The sequence below is a fragment of the Rhagoletis pomonella genome, unplaced genomic scaffold (assembly GCF_013731165.1).
Source record: "Rhagoletis pomonella isolate Grant_MI unplaced genomic scaffold, Rhpom_1.0 Rhpom_scaffold_00003, whole genome shotgun sequence".
Classification (NCBI taxonomy): domain Eukaryota; kingdom Metazoa; phylum Arthropoda; class Insecta; order Diptera; family Tephritidae; genus Rhagoletis; species Rhagoletis pomonella.
In genome coordinates, this window is record NW_023458557.1 from 39,685,532 (window position 1) to 39,701,344 (window position 15,813).

General features: G+C 36.3%; 1 protein-coding gene across 1 annotated transcript in view; it reads left to right on the forward strand.

The window, feature by feature from the left end:
• Positions 1-15,813, forward strand: part of LOC118735208 (ATP-binding cassette sub-family G member 4) — a 602,774-nt gene that overhangs the window by 426,941 nt on the left and 160,020 nt on the right. Inside the window, 3 exon segments of the mRNA XM_036464856.1 lie at positions 10,096-10,506; positions 10,581-10,681; positions 10,756-10,911. Coding sequence (XP_036320749.1) covers positions 10,096-10,506; positions 10,581-10,681; positions 10,756-10,911 — 668 coding nt within the window.

Consider the following 15,813-nt stretch of genomic DNA (forward strand, 5'->3'; position numbering starts at 1 on the left):
ATAAACCGTAGAAAAGACTAAATATTTTGCAAAATATTTTTCTGAAACTTGGATTGCATTGAATGCAATTCTTTTTTGTAAAGTTTTTGTGTTACTTGCACTTAATAAACCTACTTGAATGCTTTTGTTGCTTGCCCTGATATATTCATTTGTATTGGAAGCTTAGAGTACAACTTCAGAAAATGAGGTTCATGTGTTCAGAACTGTATTCTGGGTTTTGATGGCGTTTTTAAACTATAGTTATTCATGGTCATCGATGATATTCAGCCTTACTGCATGCTTACCTATCACGCAATGACCAGTTAGAACTCTCACCAAAAGTGAGAAGTGTAACTTGCTCACGATAACATATGTATGTTAGTTCCTCCTTGTGGCAACATAAACGGCTCTACATACATAATTGCCTACATTATTTTTCCATGAAGTGTACATACATATTTGTTTTTTTAGCATAAGAATCAACTTTAACGTTAACTTTAACACGTATGTATATGTATACATAACCCTTACTTTGCGCTATATTCCGTACGAATTAACAGCAGAGGGCACTCTCATATGTGATTTGCAGGTGAGCAGCGCTGTTATGTGGGCATGTATGTTAAATTCTATAGGATTTTTAAAGTCCTGCAGTTCCATTTTTAGGAAGTATTTAAACTCTTTTTTCTTTGCCTAAGACAATGAGAAGCCCATCCAGAGCCTATAACCAAAATTTCAAAAAAATTGGTACAGCCGATCTCGAGCTTTGCGAACAGAAAAAAAATGGCGCTCAAAATATATGTTAGTATAGATGTAGATAGCGCACTTAGGTAGTCACCCAGTTACATTTGACAAAGAGTACAGTAAAACCCGCTTAAGTACCTCACGCAAAATGTCAGCTTTTTGAGGTAGGTACTTAGGCGGGTTGGCTACTTAAAATAACCCGCTTAAGTACCTCGATGCGGGTACTTAATAATAATATCCCAACGGTTTTTACCCTCCATTCCCGCCCATCCGCACGAGGGGCGCAGTCCGCATAACGTACGGAACCAATATTTTAAATTTTTTGTGCCGAGTCACGATGGGCAGGAGTTTGTTAAGTGTCGAGATCTAAAACTGTTCAGCTACAGAACTAAATTCATCAGCTGATTTTATGTATTTATGTCAATAATTCACTTATTGAGAGAGGAGAGTATCGATTTCTTAATGCTGAAAAGCGGATCTGATATATCAAACGCGCTGGAATGAGAGTTAAAATCCTGGCATAAGCAACGGAGTGGGTCGTGCAATTCAAAATTGGTTTTACAAGCTTTCAGAAATATGGAACAAAAGTGTCTTGATACGCGTGACGGAACATTAAAGCTTACATCAGCCAGAAGAGACGGACTTGAAATTGAGCCTGTCAGTAATTTAACCATAAAAATTATACCAAGCATTTCCCTGCGACTGGCAAGTGTAGGAAGGTTAATAAGTTTTAAGCGACTCGTATAAGGTGGAAGACTATATTGAGAATCACATCGGAAATTTCTTAAAGCAAAAAGTAGGAATTGTTTTTGAATTGATTCTATCTTGTCTGAGTAAATTGATACCTTGGATTCCAAACCACCGAGCCGTATTCCAGAAACGGCCTAACTAATGTTGTAAACAGGGTTTTAGTGATATAAGGGTGACTAAATTCTTTTGACCATCGTTTCACAAATGCAAGTACACCTTTAGCCTTGTTGACTGTCACATTAATGTGAAGATTAAAATTAAGCTTAGGATCCATTGTGATACCAAGGTCCACAAAATTGTATACCTGTTCCAGGTTATGGTTACCTATTATATAAGAAACTGGCAGAACAGCTCTTCGCGAGAAGCACATTACTTTACATTTCTTAAGATTTAGAGGCATAAGATTTACTTTACACCAGTAAGCCATGCTGTTTAAGTCTGATTGTAGCAAAGACCTTTCTTCAATTGAAACGTACGATTTATATAGTTTTACATCATCTGCATACATTAAAATTTTGGAGAATTTTATATCTGTAGAAATATCGTTTATAAAAAGCAAGAACAGAATCGGGCCTAGGTGGCTACCCTGAGGGACTCCTGAAGTAACATCAATGACGTCAGAGATAGTATTTTTAAACAATACCCTTTGTGATCTATCATAGAGGTATGAAGAGATCCAGCGTAGAAAATTAGGTGGAAGACCAAGAAGATCAAGTTTATAGATGAGCAACGAGTGGCATAATTTGTCAAATGCTTTACTGAAATCAGTATATATAACATCAACAGTTTTGCTCTCACTAAATGCTTTTGAGATATAGGATGTTAATTCAAGTAAATTTGTAGAAGTTGATTTGCCCTTGCAAAATCCATGTTGACTGTATGAAATGCTTGAAGTGATAGAATGCGTCAACCGATTTGTTATAATTGCTTCAAATAATTTAGGAATTGCAGAAAGCTTAGCTATGCCCCGGTAGTTCTCCACTGAAGACCTGCTACCGCTTTTATGTAAGGGGGTTATGAACGATTCCTTCCATACAGTTGAAAAAACGCTCTCTTTAAGAGACAAATTAAATAAGGCTGTTAACGGCTCATAGAGATAATCAGCACAATTTCTAAGAAAACAAGTGGGGATCTGGTCAGGACCATAACTAAAAGACTGCTTTAAGGACTTCAGGTAAACTAAAACATCATCGGGAGATATTATAGGGTTATGTATTGAGTTAATTGGGCTTAGTTTAAAAGGATAGTCAAAGTATGCTTGGGAGTTAGTGGAATAATTGGATTTAAAAAACTGAGCGAACATGTTAGAAATTGTTTGATTATCACCAGAGACGGTATTTTGATACTTCATGGCGGAAGGAAACCCCCGTACATTTCGCTTGGAGTTTACGAAATCACAAAATGATTTGGGGTTATATATTATACGTCGTTTGATTTTACACAAGTAATCTTTATAACACTTTTTGTTTAATTCAAAGAACTTGTGACGCAAAAGTGAGTATTTTACATAGTATGAGTGTAAGCCGGTTTTTTGTGTAATCTAAAATAACGTGACTTTCTGTTTTTCAAGTTTCTCAGTTCTTTAGTGAACCATAACTGTGTTTGTTCTTCAGGAACACACATGCGTTTAGGCACATACTTTTCAAATAATCTATGTACAGTACAATTAAAATGTGCAACGCTTTGCTCAACTTTTTCTTTGTATATAGGCCACGACAATTTAGACAATTCTTTATTCAGTTTTTAAAGTTGGCTTTCGAAAAATCAAAGCGAATATTTGGTTCGTATGTTTGGACATTGCAATTTTGACCATCGTTTATAATTTCGTAAGATATCTCAATAGCAGGGTGGTAGACATCTTCGGGCAAAACTAGTGGGTCACATTTATTTACAGCCGACTTAGATGCATCATCAACATAAACAAGATCTAATACTTTGCCAAACTTATTGCGAAGTACATTAACTTGATTCAGGCAGAGTTCAGCCATCTCCTCTAAAACTACGTTGTTGCACGCGCTAGACGAGAAAGGTACAATATCATTGTCAATGATGTTCCATGATACATTTGGTAAATTAAAGTCACCCAACACAATCAATGAATCAGAGGGTTTAATCATTGAATTAATTGATTTCAGTAAAGATACATGTTGTGAATACACTGATAAGTCAGATCGGGGAGGAATATAGCATAGAGCTAAGTAAGTAAACCCCCTTCCAACCTGAACACGAATGCATTTGAATTCTGCAGATTCGATGTGTGGAAGACTAACTTCTTCAGATGGTATTAAAGAGTCTACGGCAAAGAGTACGCCACCGCCGACTCTGTCCTCCCGATCTTTTCTGTAGATATGATAATTATTTGAAAGAATCTCTGAATTAAAAGTGTGAGGTTTGAGCCAAGTTTCAGTCAAAGAAATTATATTATAATTGCATTCAAGGCCATTAAGATATAAATTCGTTAATTTAGTATTTATGCCTCTTACGTTTTGATAATAAATACTTAAAGCAGATTTAGTAATCAGTTTTTTGGTTCTGTATTCTGACGGGGAATATTTGCTAAATTATTATTTTTGTTGGGCCTATACTCAAATTCACGAACGAAAGCTCCGGAGGGCCAAAAAGAACTACTAAGCAGCATGTCAAAATTTTCTAAATTTACGTCTATTTTAAATGAAGAAATATTTCTTTCATATTTAAAGTTAAATTTTCTGATACTTAAGTTGACAGTTTTAACTTTGGACGAGATGTAAAACTTTATATCGTCCTCGGAAGTATCCCTCGAAAATCTAGATACAAATATAGACTTCTTTGGGGGAACCACAACCAGTCTCCTAGTATCAGACTCGATTACCGGCGGACGGGGTTGAGTAACTGAGTTACTAGTTGAGGGTAGAGTAAGCGTTGGAAGATTGGATGGCGGTGCCACAACTTCAACGGGGGACGGGGAAGATACTGCAGGGTCGTTATTATTAGAAGCAGACTTTGATATATCTTCTTTTGAGGAAGATAACTCCGTTGTCTGTGGACATGGAGAAGAAAGATTAATTAAGTCATTCGGAAGAGTGTTCTGACGTGGAACGGTCGTTTCATTAGGCGGACTATGAAGACGCTTACGTTTTGACACACGAATGTCCTTCATAGATTGTACGGTATCTACGCATTTAAAAGATTTATATACATTTTCGTAATGTTTAAATTTTTCGGTCAGTACCGACAACTCCCTCCCTACCTCAGAAAACCCATTTCTGGTTTGCCTAAACAACTTAAAGAGATCAACTTCGGTTGACCTGCACTTTAAGCAAGACCAGCGAAGACCTTTGCCATCATTAATAGCGTCCAGAATTCTTCCTGTCAAACCAGCACATTTTAGATGGCAAATACCATCACAGAGCCAGCACGATAAGTAGCGTTCAGATTCGCTTTTGATTTGGCAGTTATCAAGATCACACTTCATATTGAAAGATTTAATAACACTTATGTTAATAAAAAGACAAGCAAAATAAGTTTAACACAACACACACAACAATTCAGGAGCTGATGTATTTAGCTTAAAAATATATGTAGCGAGCAGTTTGAGTATCACTGTAATGTGACACTTAATAAACGCAGCGCAAACAGCTGTGACAAGAAATACTAAACGAAGTAAACAAAAAGAGCAAAAAGAAATGCGCAAAAATAGAAACGATCTCAGTTAACTACAAAGGAATAACAACAACAATGATAACAACAAATGACTCGGCAAGATTAGATGTAAGCTAGTGAAATTTAATTAAATTTAATAAAAACCACAAAAATCACAAAACTTTCACTTAGCTTCGGTTATTATCACACTAAGATGCTCGTAGGCACTTTTTATAGCAACTTTTACTCAAAATTAGCACAATAAACTTTGCAAAATACAAAGACCAATCAAGGCGCAAATAAGTAGAACTTCACAGCTTGACGTTTGCGTATGTGCGAACATAATTATTGATGTAGTTACATCTTCTTGTTAACTTGCATAAATATATAAATCATTGATGAAAACATGAATATTTAATCAAGTATACGTGGTTTAAAACCAAGTTCGTAGCATTATTTAAATGGATAAACAAAAAAAAAAATTATTAAAAAAATAGATAAAGCAATGGTATGTAATTTTTATAAGAATTAAATTCTTTAAAAAGTCATTTTATATATACATATTTATACTTATATACAAACAGTGTCGGACATATCATTTTGGACCACATTCAGAAATATTTTGTTTGCCGCCTATGTTTATTTACTAATTTTTCAGATTTTTCAATTAAAACACAGTTCATTCCTTAATAAATACCATATAAACCTAAGTTTAAGAATTTGTAGAATACTAACAAAATTCTTCAAAATTTCAAACTTTTCCTCATTTTTATTGCCCATTAAATTTTAATGTAATAATGTGCAAGTTTCAGCTGGCTAAAAATTACCGTTAATTTTTTTTTGCCGAAGCTGTGTAGCGCTGCCACTGAATTTCATAATATGTAAATATTTTAAGGAATCTTAAAAGAGCACTTAAAAGAGGAAAATTATAAGTGAAATGGTAAATGGGGTACGAAAAATTTAGGTACTTAGGCGGGTTGGCCAAATAAGCAGGGAGGTACTTAAGAGAGGGATTTTCTTTATATTATATTAAAAAATTCACGGTGCACCAAAATATTGGTTATTCAAGCGGGTTAGGTACTAAAGCGGGGGGGTTTACTTAAGCGGGTTTCAATGTAGTACATGAACAAGTTAAATGGACGGATTTGTAAGTATAGAATTTTGAAAGTGCCCAGTGTAGCCATGGGTAATAGCGCAATTTTTATGGCGCTAGCTCAATAATGCCGGCGCCACCTGTGGTGTCAGCACACTAACTCAGCGCTATAGCGCAGAGTACTGATTTGAACACGGCCATCGTCATCAAGATACATTCTGGCGTTCTCACCTCTCAAAAGCAAAGACAAAGTACGTGTATTTTTTGTATTGGTGTTAATGGCGCTAGTGCTTTTCATATATTAGTGTTGGCGCGATAATTCCGGCTACGGTGTTAAAGTAATTGCGCCGCGCAGCGCAGTGTTACCCATGCCTAGCCCAGTGTCCCGGCGGCCAGCGTTCGCGTCCCCCGCCCCTTCCCTCCTTTCGTAATTATGCACTGGTGGCATTATAACCGTTTAGAAAAAATAATAATAATGAAATGACACTAGTTCACTTCTGAAACTGCTTTTTAATGTCCAAGTAATGGCAATTATTGCGTATGGTGTTATTGCATGCACCCACCCATGGTGGAATTATACCAGGTGAAGTAATATAAGATTAAGAAGAAAGATTTTGACACTGCCTTATTTGAAATTTTGCATATAAAATGTGACTAGAAGGCAGCCGAATATCAGAAAGTAAAGCGAGAAAGCTCTTTTATTACTTCACCTGTTTATCACGCCATTCAGCCCATCTGCTTGTACCGGGTATACGTTCAAATTTAGAAGTTTGAAAGTAGGTAAAATTTTACATATTTTTACATCACTATTTCATACCTGTGATGAAATTGATGGTACAATTTACTTTTTTGGTACATTTAGAATCTCAAAAGTACATTGGTACTACATCGACATTTTTGAAACAATTTTGTCAAAATACGGCACTGTGCCAAATTCTGTCGAAATACCACTATGTATACTTGAATTTGAATGTTTATGGATGAAAATATACTCATCTTTTTCCACTTCATACAGGACGTGGTGTTTATTAAAAACGAAAGACTTGCTAAAATCAATAAACAGTTGCTGTAATAATATAAACCCTAGAAAAGACAAAAATTTTGCAAATATATTTCTCTGAAACTTGGATTTCATTGATTGCAATTCTTTTTTGTAAAGTTTTTGTGTTACTTGCACTTTATAAACCTACTTGAATGCTTTTGTTGCTTGCCCTGATATATTCATTTGTACTGGAGGCTTAGAGTACAACTTCAGAAAATGAGATTCATGTGTTCAGAACTGTATTCTGGGTTTTGATGGCGTTTTTAAACTATAGTTATTCATGGTCATCGATGATATTCAGCCTTACTGCATGCTTACCTATCACGCAATGACCAATTAGAACTCCCAGCAGAAGTGAGAAGTGTAACTTGCTCACGAGCTCCCTGGACCGCCCTCGGTCTACACGTGACCAGAAGGACTTAGCCGCCCTGCATTCCAAGATCTTTCCCTAGCGCACGCTGAGCTGGCTAAAGGCCCATCTGTTTAGAAGTAGGCCGCATGAGGTCAGGGGAGTACCCAGACCTTGAGCAATTTCTCAAGTGTTCCCTGCATTGTAGAGGTAATACAATATGGAGCAAACAATCCGAAGCCTGCAGTTTTGCGGCTACCTCTGCTTTGAAAACGCTACAGTGATTCGGAGGCCTGAACTCACCGTTGATGGAGAATTTTTTCTTTTTACATTTTTGAATGAAAACAAAAATTTCATCAGATGTTCGGATAGCTTGAAGGTTTCTGCAAACTTTCTGTTCGCATACTATACTACTGGATATTTTTCCCTTGTGAGAGAACAGATTTCACACCATTTCACAGGAATTTTGTTGCTGGGCATGTTTTTCTGGAGATTTTAAACAAATGTACCTATAGAGAAATTTACCTAATTTAAAAATATATATGTTGGTACTTTTTCGCATCTATCATCCCTGTTTCGTACCACATGTTCGCTTCGACTTCGTAAACGAAATCCACAGTTCGGATATAGTGAAGCAAGTGATGATAATGCAGGAATTTTAACTGAAGATAAAACTCAAAATAATATGTTCTGTGTTATATGCTGCGAACAGGGACGGCAACTTTGGTTTGTTCCATGCCATGGCGGAATTATACTAGGTGAAGTAATTAGAGCGAGAAGAAAGATTTTGACATTGCCTTATTTGAAAAATTGCCTTTAAAATTTGACTATGAGACAGTCGAATGTCAGAAAATAAAGCGAGAAAGCTGTTCTATTACTTCACCGGTTTATTGCGCCATGGTTCCATGCAAACATTTTAAGGTTTTCCAGCAATGTTTTCAACATATTAAAAATCATGCAGACAAAATTCAAAGCGCTATGTCCAATTTGCCGATCAGTTATTAAAGTCGATGCTTTCCCTATATTTTGTTAGACTTTTCATAAGTAAAAATATTTTGTGAATATTACTTTCTTCACATCGTCACCTGAAATGCAAAAAGACGTAACAACATCGCAACTGAAATGGAAAAAGTCGTGACTAATGTTTTTTATTTTTTAACCGACTTCCAAAAAAGGAGGAGGTTATCAGTTCGTCGGAAGATTTTTTTTTTTTTTTATGTATGTTACCGCATAACTTTGGACCACGTCAACCGATAATTCTTTTTGCATCGGAAAGGTAGTGTCTCAGAGGTGGTCCCATACTAATCTGGTTAAGATCCGATCAGTGGATCATGAGATATATATATATATATTTTTTTATATGAGAGTTGAAGTCGGTTTTTTTTGCTAAAAATTACTTGTATTTTATAAAATGATGTGGGAAGTTGTAATTCTATGAAATTTATCATATAAATCAAAAAGTGAATTTTGAATTTTTTGTTAGTTATGACTTTTTGCATTTCAGCGGTCGTGTTTGTTACAGCTTTTGTCATTACAGGTGACGATATGAATTATATAAAATTTTTTGTTTAATTGTATTTTTGGAAAAAACAAAGTTCTCTTTCCTTCTGTCGGTGAACTGTTTTCGTTACAAATAGTAAAAATAAGCAATGGGAAATAAGGCAAAATTTGTTTTATTTCCACCAGAGGTTGGTTCCCATTTAAAAGTGAAACAAAGCAAATTTCGCGTTATTGCCGATTGTGCTATTTCACCTCAAAATTGCACCTTCTCTATTTTATAAGTTATCTGTCTAAGTTCTCGGGCAAAACTCACGTTTAGTATGTACATACATACATATGTACATACATACATATGTACATACATACATATGTACATACGAGCACCAACTAATTTCATTTAAAGAAATGGCTTGTCGTCCATTTCCGCTGTAGCGTATGTAGTGAACGACTGGCGTGCTTTGCTGAACTCGGCCAAAATCGCTTAGGCGGTTACAGCCAAAAAAAAAAAAAAAAAAAAAAAAAGTATGTAGTGAATATTTTTAGGTCGATTTTGATGCCTAGACTTTTGTATAGGAACTTTGATTATAATCTGTTTTTATAGCTAAAAATGGTGTCTGGACACACAATAATGCAAGTTGATAAAAGCGTTGTAATTGTAATAGTGCTTGGGAACCCAATGAAATGTTGCTTTAAAGGGCCTACCCCGTCTTACGGTCTGATTATGCATACTTCGCATAACCTTCAAACTGTAATTTCGTATGATATTTGTATGTATTCCATTACCCAGAAATTGGCAGAACTTTTAAAAACTTAGCAAACTGTTTAGTTTAGATTTTGCTTCACAGTTTCTTAAGTTACAATTTTATTGCACTGGTACAAATGGTTGTGCGAAGTTATGCGAAGTATGCATAATCAGAGCTTTAGGCTACTTTAATTGACGGGCACAGATATATATATGTTCATAAATATATGTTATTTAATCGTAGTACTCTGTATTAACCAACAACAAAATATTTTTAGTTATTGAACTGGCTTGCGGTGAATATGGAAAGGATAAAGTGGACATCCTTAAATCAGCTGCTGAGAATGGCAGTTGCTTAGCGTGGTTTGAAGATGCAAGTTCCATTCTGCGTGCCGAAGCGCTGATTCGTAAATATCCGATTCCTAAAAAATCTCAGCAGCGTTCATTAGAGGATACGAGTTATATTAACCAATTGTCAGTGTTGTTGCATCGAGGATATGTTAAGGCAAAACGCGATACAACTTTGACACATTTACGGATAGCAGTTAATGTTTTTGTAGCCATAATTCTGGGTTCATTATACGCCGGCTCTGGACGTGAAGGTTCGAGAGTCTTAGACAATTATAATCTACTATTTGCTATATTAATCCATCATTCCATGACAACAATGATGTTGACTGTACTAACCTGTAAGTGCATTCATTTTAATCGAATAATAAATGTGAATTCATAAGTAATCGGTTATTTTAAAATGTCTTTTTAGTCCCAATAGAGATGTCGATATTGCTGAAGGAACACTTTAACCGTTGGTATTCTCTAAAGGCTTACTACACATCAATTACCTTAATCGATCTCCCCATATCTGTAAGAAAACGCTTCAAAATATATTCGATATTAAAGGAACATCATTTAAAACCATTGTTTTGTTTTTGTCTTAGATTATTGGCTGCCTGCTCTTTACTGTTATAATATATTTATGGAGTTATCAGCCAATGGAATGGATGCGCTTCTGGATGTTCTTCGCCATGAGTTTGTTGACTGTGTTTGTTGGTCAAAGTTTTGGCTTGATGATTGGTGCTTGGTTTAGTGTCGTGGTGAGTTTTTTTATAACATAGATAGAGAATGAACATTTTTATTGGTGGTAGTTATTTAAGGATGTATTTGAACGGAAGAACAACACGATCTATAATAAGTTAGCAGTACAAAAATATTTTTAAAACAAGCTTTCTAAATATGAACCAAATCGAACCATGAATACGGGTTTTCCAAACATCTCAGCTCCTGCGCCACCTATCGGCAAATTTTTTTGTGGAAGTATATATGTTTAAATTATTATTATCGGTGTTAATGCTGGTTCCCAAGTAAACGAAATTCTCTACTTTCTCGAAATTGTAACTGTCAACAGTGACGTGGGTGCCAAGGCGCGAATGCGCTGACTGTTTGTTTGATGACAGGAGATACTTCGTCTTGTCCTCGTTTACCACCAGACCCATTCGCTTTGCTTCCCTATCCAACTTGCAAAAGGCAGAACAGACTTCGCAGTTTATGAAACCGATGATGTCGATATCATCGACATAAGCCAGCAATTGAACGGTCTTGTAGTAAATTGTTCCTGAGCGGTTCAGTTCTGCAGCTCTTATTATCTTCTCCAACATCAGATTAAAGAAGTCACATGAAAGGGAGTCGCCCTGTCTGAAACCCCGTTTTGTGGCGAACGGCTCGGAGAGGTCTTTCCCAATTCTGACGGAGCTGGTGGTATTGCTCAACGTCATTTTACGCAGCCGTATGAGTTTTGAGGGGATGCCAAATTCAGACATAGCGGCGTATAGGCATCTCCTTTTAGTGCTGTCAAAGGCGGATTTAAATTCGACAAATAGGTGGTGCGTGTCGATCCTTTTCTCGCGGGTCTTTTCCAAGATTTGGCGTATTGAGAATACCTGGTCTATGGTGGATTTGTCAGATTTAAAGCCACACTGATAAGGCTCAATCAGTTCATTGACGGTGGGCTTCGGTCTTTCACACAATACGCTCGATAAGACCTTGTAACCTATGCTTAGAAGGCTGATCCCGCGGTAGTTGGCGCGAATGGCGGAGTCACCTTTCTTGTAGATTGGGCAGAGCGGGCATGCGTTCATCCGACCATATTCTGCACAAGAGTTGATGCATGCACCTTATCAACTCCTCGCCGCCGTACTTGAATAGCTCAGATGGCAGGCTGTCAGCTCCAGCCGCTTTGTTGTTTTTCAGCCGCGTTATTGCTATACGTACCTCGTCATAGTCAGCCGGTGGAACGTCGACTCCGTCGTCATCGACTGCGGGCTCGGGTTCTTCTTCTCCACAACTTTCTGTGCTGCTACCATTTAGTAGAGCAGAAAAGCGTTCCCTCCATAATTTAAGTACGCTCTGGTCATCAGTTACTAGGTCGCCATTATTGTTCTTATAGGAGTACGCCCCGGTCATGAAACCTTCCGTAAGTCGCCTAACTCTCTGGTAAAATTTTAGGGCATTCTTCCTGTTGGCCAGCATCTCAAGCTCTTCGCACTCACGTATTTCACCCTCTCTCTTCTTATTGCGGCAAATATGTCTCGCATTAACACCGAAAATAATGTCAGCATTGAAATCCAACGCAGAATCGCTCTTGCCAACAAGTGCTACTTTGGACTGTGTAGGCAATCCAGGAGTAAGATCCTCTTTCGACGTACGAAAACCACGCTCTATAAGTCACTCATCATGCCCGTGTTGGTATATGGCGCAGAAGCATGGACAACGACAACACCCGATGAGGCGGCTTTTGGAGTGTTTGGGAGAAAGATTTTGCGGAAGATTTACGGGCCTTTACGCGTTGGCGACGGCGAGTACCGAAGACGATCGAACGATGAGCTGTATGAGCTTTACAACGGCACGGACATAGTGCAGCGAATTAAAATACAGCGGCTACGCTGGCTTGGCCATGTCGTTCGAATGGACACCGACGCTCCAGCTCTGAAAGTATTCAACTCGGAACCCGCTGGTGGTAGCAGAAGAAGAGGGAGGCCCCCACTGCGTTGGAAAGATCAGGTGGAGAAGGTCTTGGCTTCACTTGGCATTTCCAATTGGCGTCAGTTGGCACAGAGGAGAAATGGTTGGCGTGCTTTGCTGAACTCGGCCAAAATCGCTTAGGCGGTTACAGCGCCAAAAAAAGAAGAAGAAGAAGATATATGTTTCAAATACAAACTAAATCTGGCTATAGATTCAGGTTTTCGAAATATATCGACCCCCGCGCTACCTACAGCACGTTTGTTTAGTTATTTCCTTCCATGTTAACATTTTAAATATGAACCAAATCGGACTATAAATACGAGGGTTTCAAAAATCTCGACTCCTGTGCCACCTAGCGGTTTAGTTCATCTTTCATATTGCATTGTCATCGGGTTCTGAGCTGGGTTTGAAATTGCAAAACTCTGAGGTTGTTCACACTTGTCTGGTTATCAGGTTATCTGCCAAATTTGACCCAAACAAACATACATACCTAAATACCCAGCCAGCAAAATATCCGGAAACGTATACGAAAATGGAAACAATTTCGTATAAAAACCTGATGTTTTTCAGATCAATTCTCCCACTAAAGTGTTCAGCCGAAATGTATGTGCAGAAAACTATCGAAAATGGTCTTAAAACGGATGCGCTTTCGGCTGTTTTCCTGAAATTTGTCTGATTCAATTTTTCGTTGAAAACGATTTCATTATGAACTTCACAGAAACTTTTTCATATTTACTGGAAACCAAACAAAAAACAATTTTAAGATTCAGCAATTATTTCAATTTGAATAAATAATTTTAATGTGTTGCTTCTGGCGGAATTCGAACCTGGACCTCCTGAAAGCTAACAAATAGCAGCACACTTCTCTGCACACTCAGCTACTGACGAATACGTATACATGTTTTCAAATGCTCAGTTTGAACAAATATTTTAAAATTATTGTTTTGAAATACGATGATGACATTTTTCGGATACGAAAAATTAACAAATATGGAAATCGTTTTCTGAACGTTTCCGAATAAGAAAAATGTACGAAAACTGCACTTTCGGCAAAAAGTACGTTTCTCTGCTGGCTGGGTATGTACGTACATACACACATACAATGTAAGTTAAATAAAAGCTTGTAAAAACTGTTTGTTTTTTCTACATTTGTAGCAAAATTTACAGATACGCTGACTTCCAAAACGTCAATTGCATTGCATCCGTATAAAGTATAATGTTCCATAATGCCGAACTGCAAAATGTTGACGATGTATACTTTTCCAATACGCATCTGAAAAGTTACCATTTTGGTTTTAAAAATTGAAAATTCCGAAAGGGTGATCATTGTTATATTAAATAATCAAAATATGCAATGTATTTGGTTAAAATGTTTCGCAACTCTGCTTATCTATATCTATCTACATATATATTATAATACGGGAAGGGATTTTTTGTCCAGGTCATCAGGTCTGCTGTTAAATAATTAAACTCAAGTTATTTAATAATCAAAAGTGTCAAATTAAAGTGCTTAGAATGTGGATGTTCAAAAAAGTTTTACTTTTTAGGAAACCTGCCACCTGTTAAAAAATTAAGCTCAAATTAATTAAAAAATTTAATCAATTGTTACAATTTGGGTATCAACCGAAATAGGCTTCATATCTTAACTACGTGTAGGAGATTTACCACATGTTTAAAAATTGTAATTCAGTTTGAATTAAAGGAATTTGATAAGTGAATAAGGTATCACTATATGGGTGTCAGACAAAAGAGCTTTAAGAAGGTAGTAGTTTTGAAGTATTTTGAAGAGGGTTGCCATCTATTTGAGTAGTTGATTTAAAATATTTTTTACCCAAGTTATATGAAATATTAAAACTGGATGTCAGTTGAAAAAGATTTATGAAATATTTAGTTTGACAAATTAGAATATTTTGGGTGTGTTTTAGGGTTGCCCCAGTTTAGAAGTTTAAATTGAAATTCTTCAATAAATGAAATGAACTACTAAACGATGGTTGTCAATGGAAATGTGTTTAAAATCCTTTATATCAGAACTATATTTAGCAGGATTTCCACGTGTTTAAAAAATAAATTTCAACTTAATTCATCAGTTACTTTAAGTATTTATAACAACGTCAGACCAAAAATATTTAAAGAAATTTTAGTTCGTAAATACTATTTGAGAGCGTTGCCGCCTGTTTTGAAAGTCGTATTTAGTTTAATTATACATAAGTTACATGAAATTTTAAAACATGGGTATCAGACGAACGAGCGTTAAGAAATCTTTACATTGAACATTTAGAGTTTTCTTAGGGTATCAGAAAAGGGCTGCCACCTGTTGAAAAAAATCAACTGAAATTATTTAAATAATAAGTTAAATGGATTATCAAAAGATGGGTATCAATCGAAAGGGGTTTGAAAATAACTTATTTCTGAACTGCATTTACGAGAATTTCCATGTGCTTAAAAAATCAAATTCCACTTAATTCATTAGTTAATTGAAACGAGTGTTCGCCCAGCGGTTGAAATTCTAAAAAAGGAGGATAGGATGTGAGTTAGGTTGAGGTGAAATAACATTAGTTGGAGTGGGTTAAGGGGATGGGTTTAACTTAGTTTAACTTAGTAAATAACATAACATAATATTTCAAAGCATAACATAACATACCAAAACATAAGATTAAATATCGTAAGATATGTAACATAACATAACATCGCACATTCTTCAGTTGCATCTCCTTTTTTATCTTTATCACTTTCTTCCTCTCTATCTTTGTCTCTATCGTTTTTTACGTCTATGTTTATGTTCATGTTAGTCTGCATCTGCATCTACATCTTCATCTTCGTCTTCATCTGCATATCGTCGCCTGGGTAAAAGATTGTCGTATGTTACGCACGTACGTATGACGCTTACGACAATCTTTTACCCAGGCGACGATATGCATCTTCATCTTCATTTTCATCTTCATCTTCATCTTCATCTTCATCTTCATCTTCATCTTCAT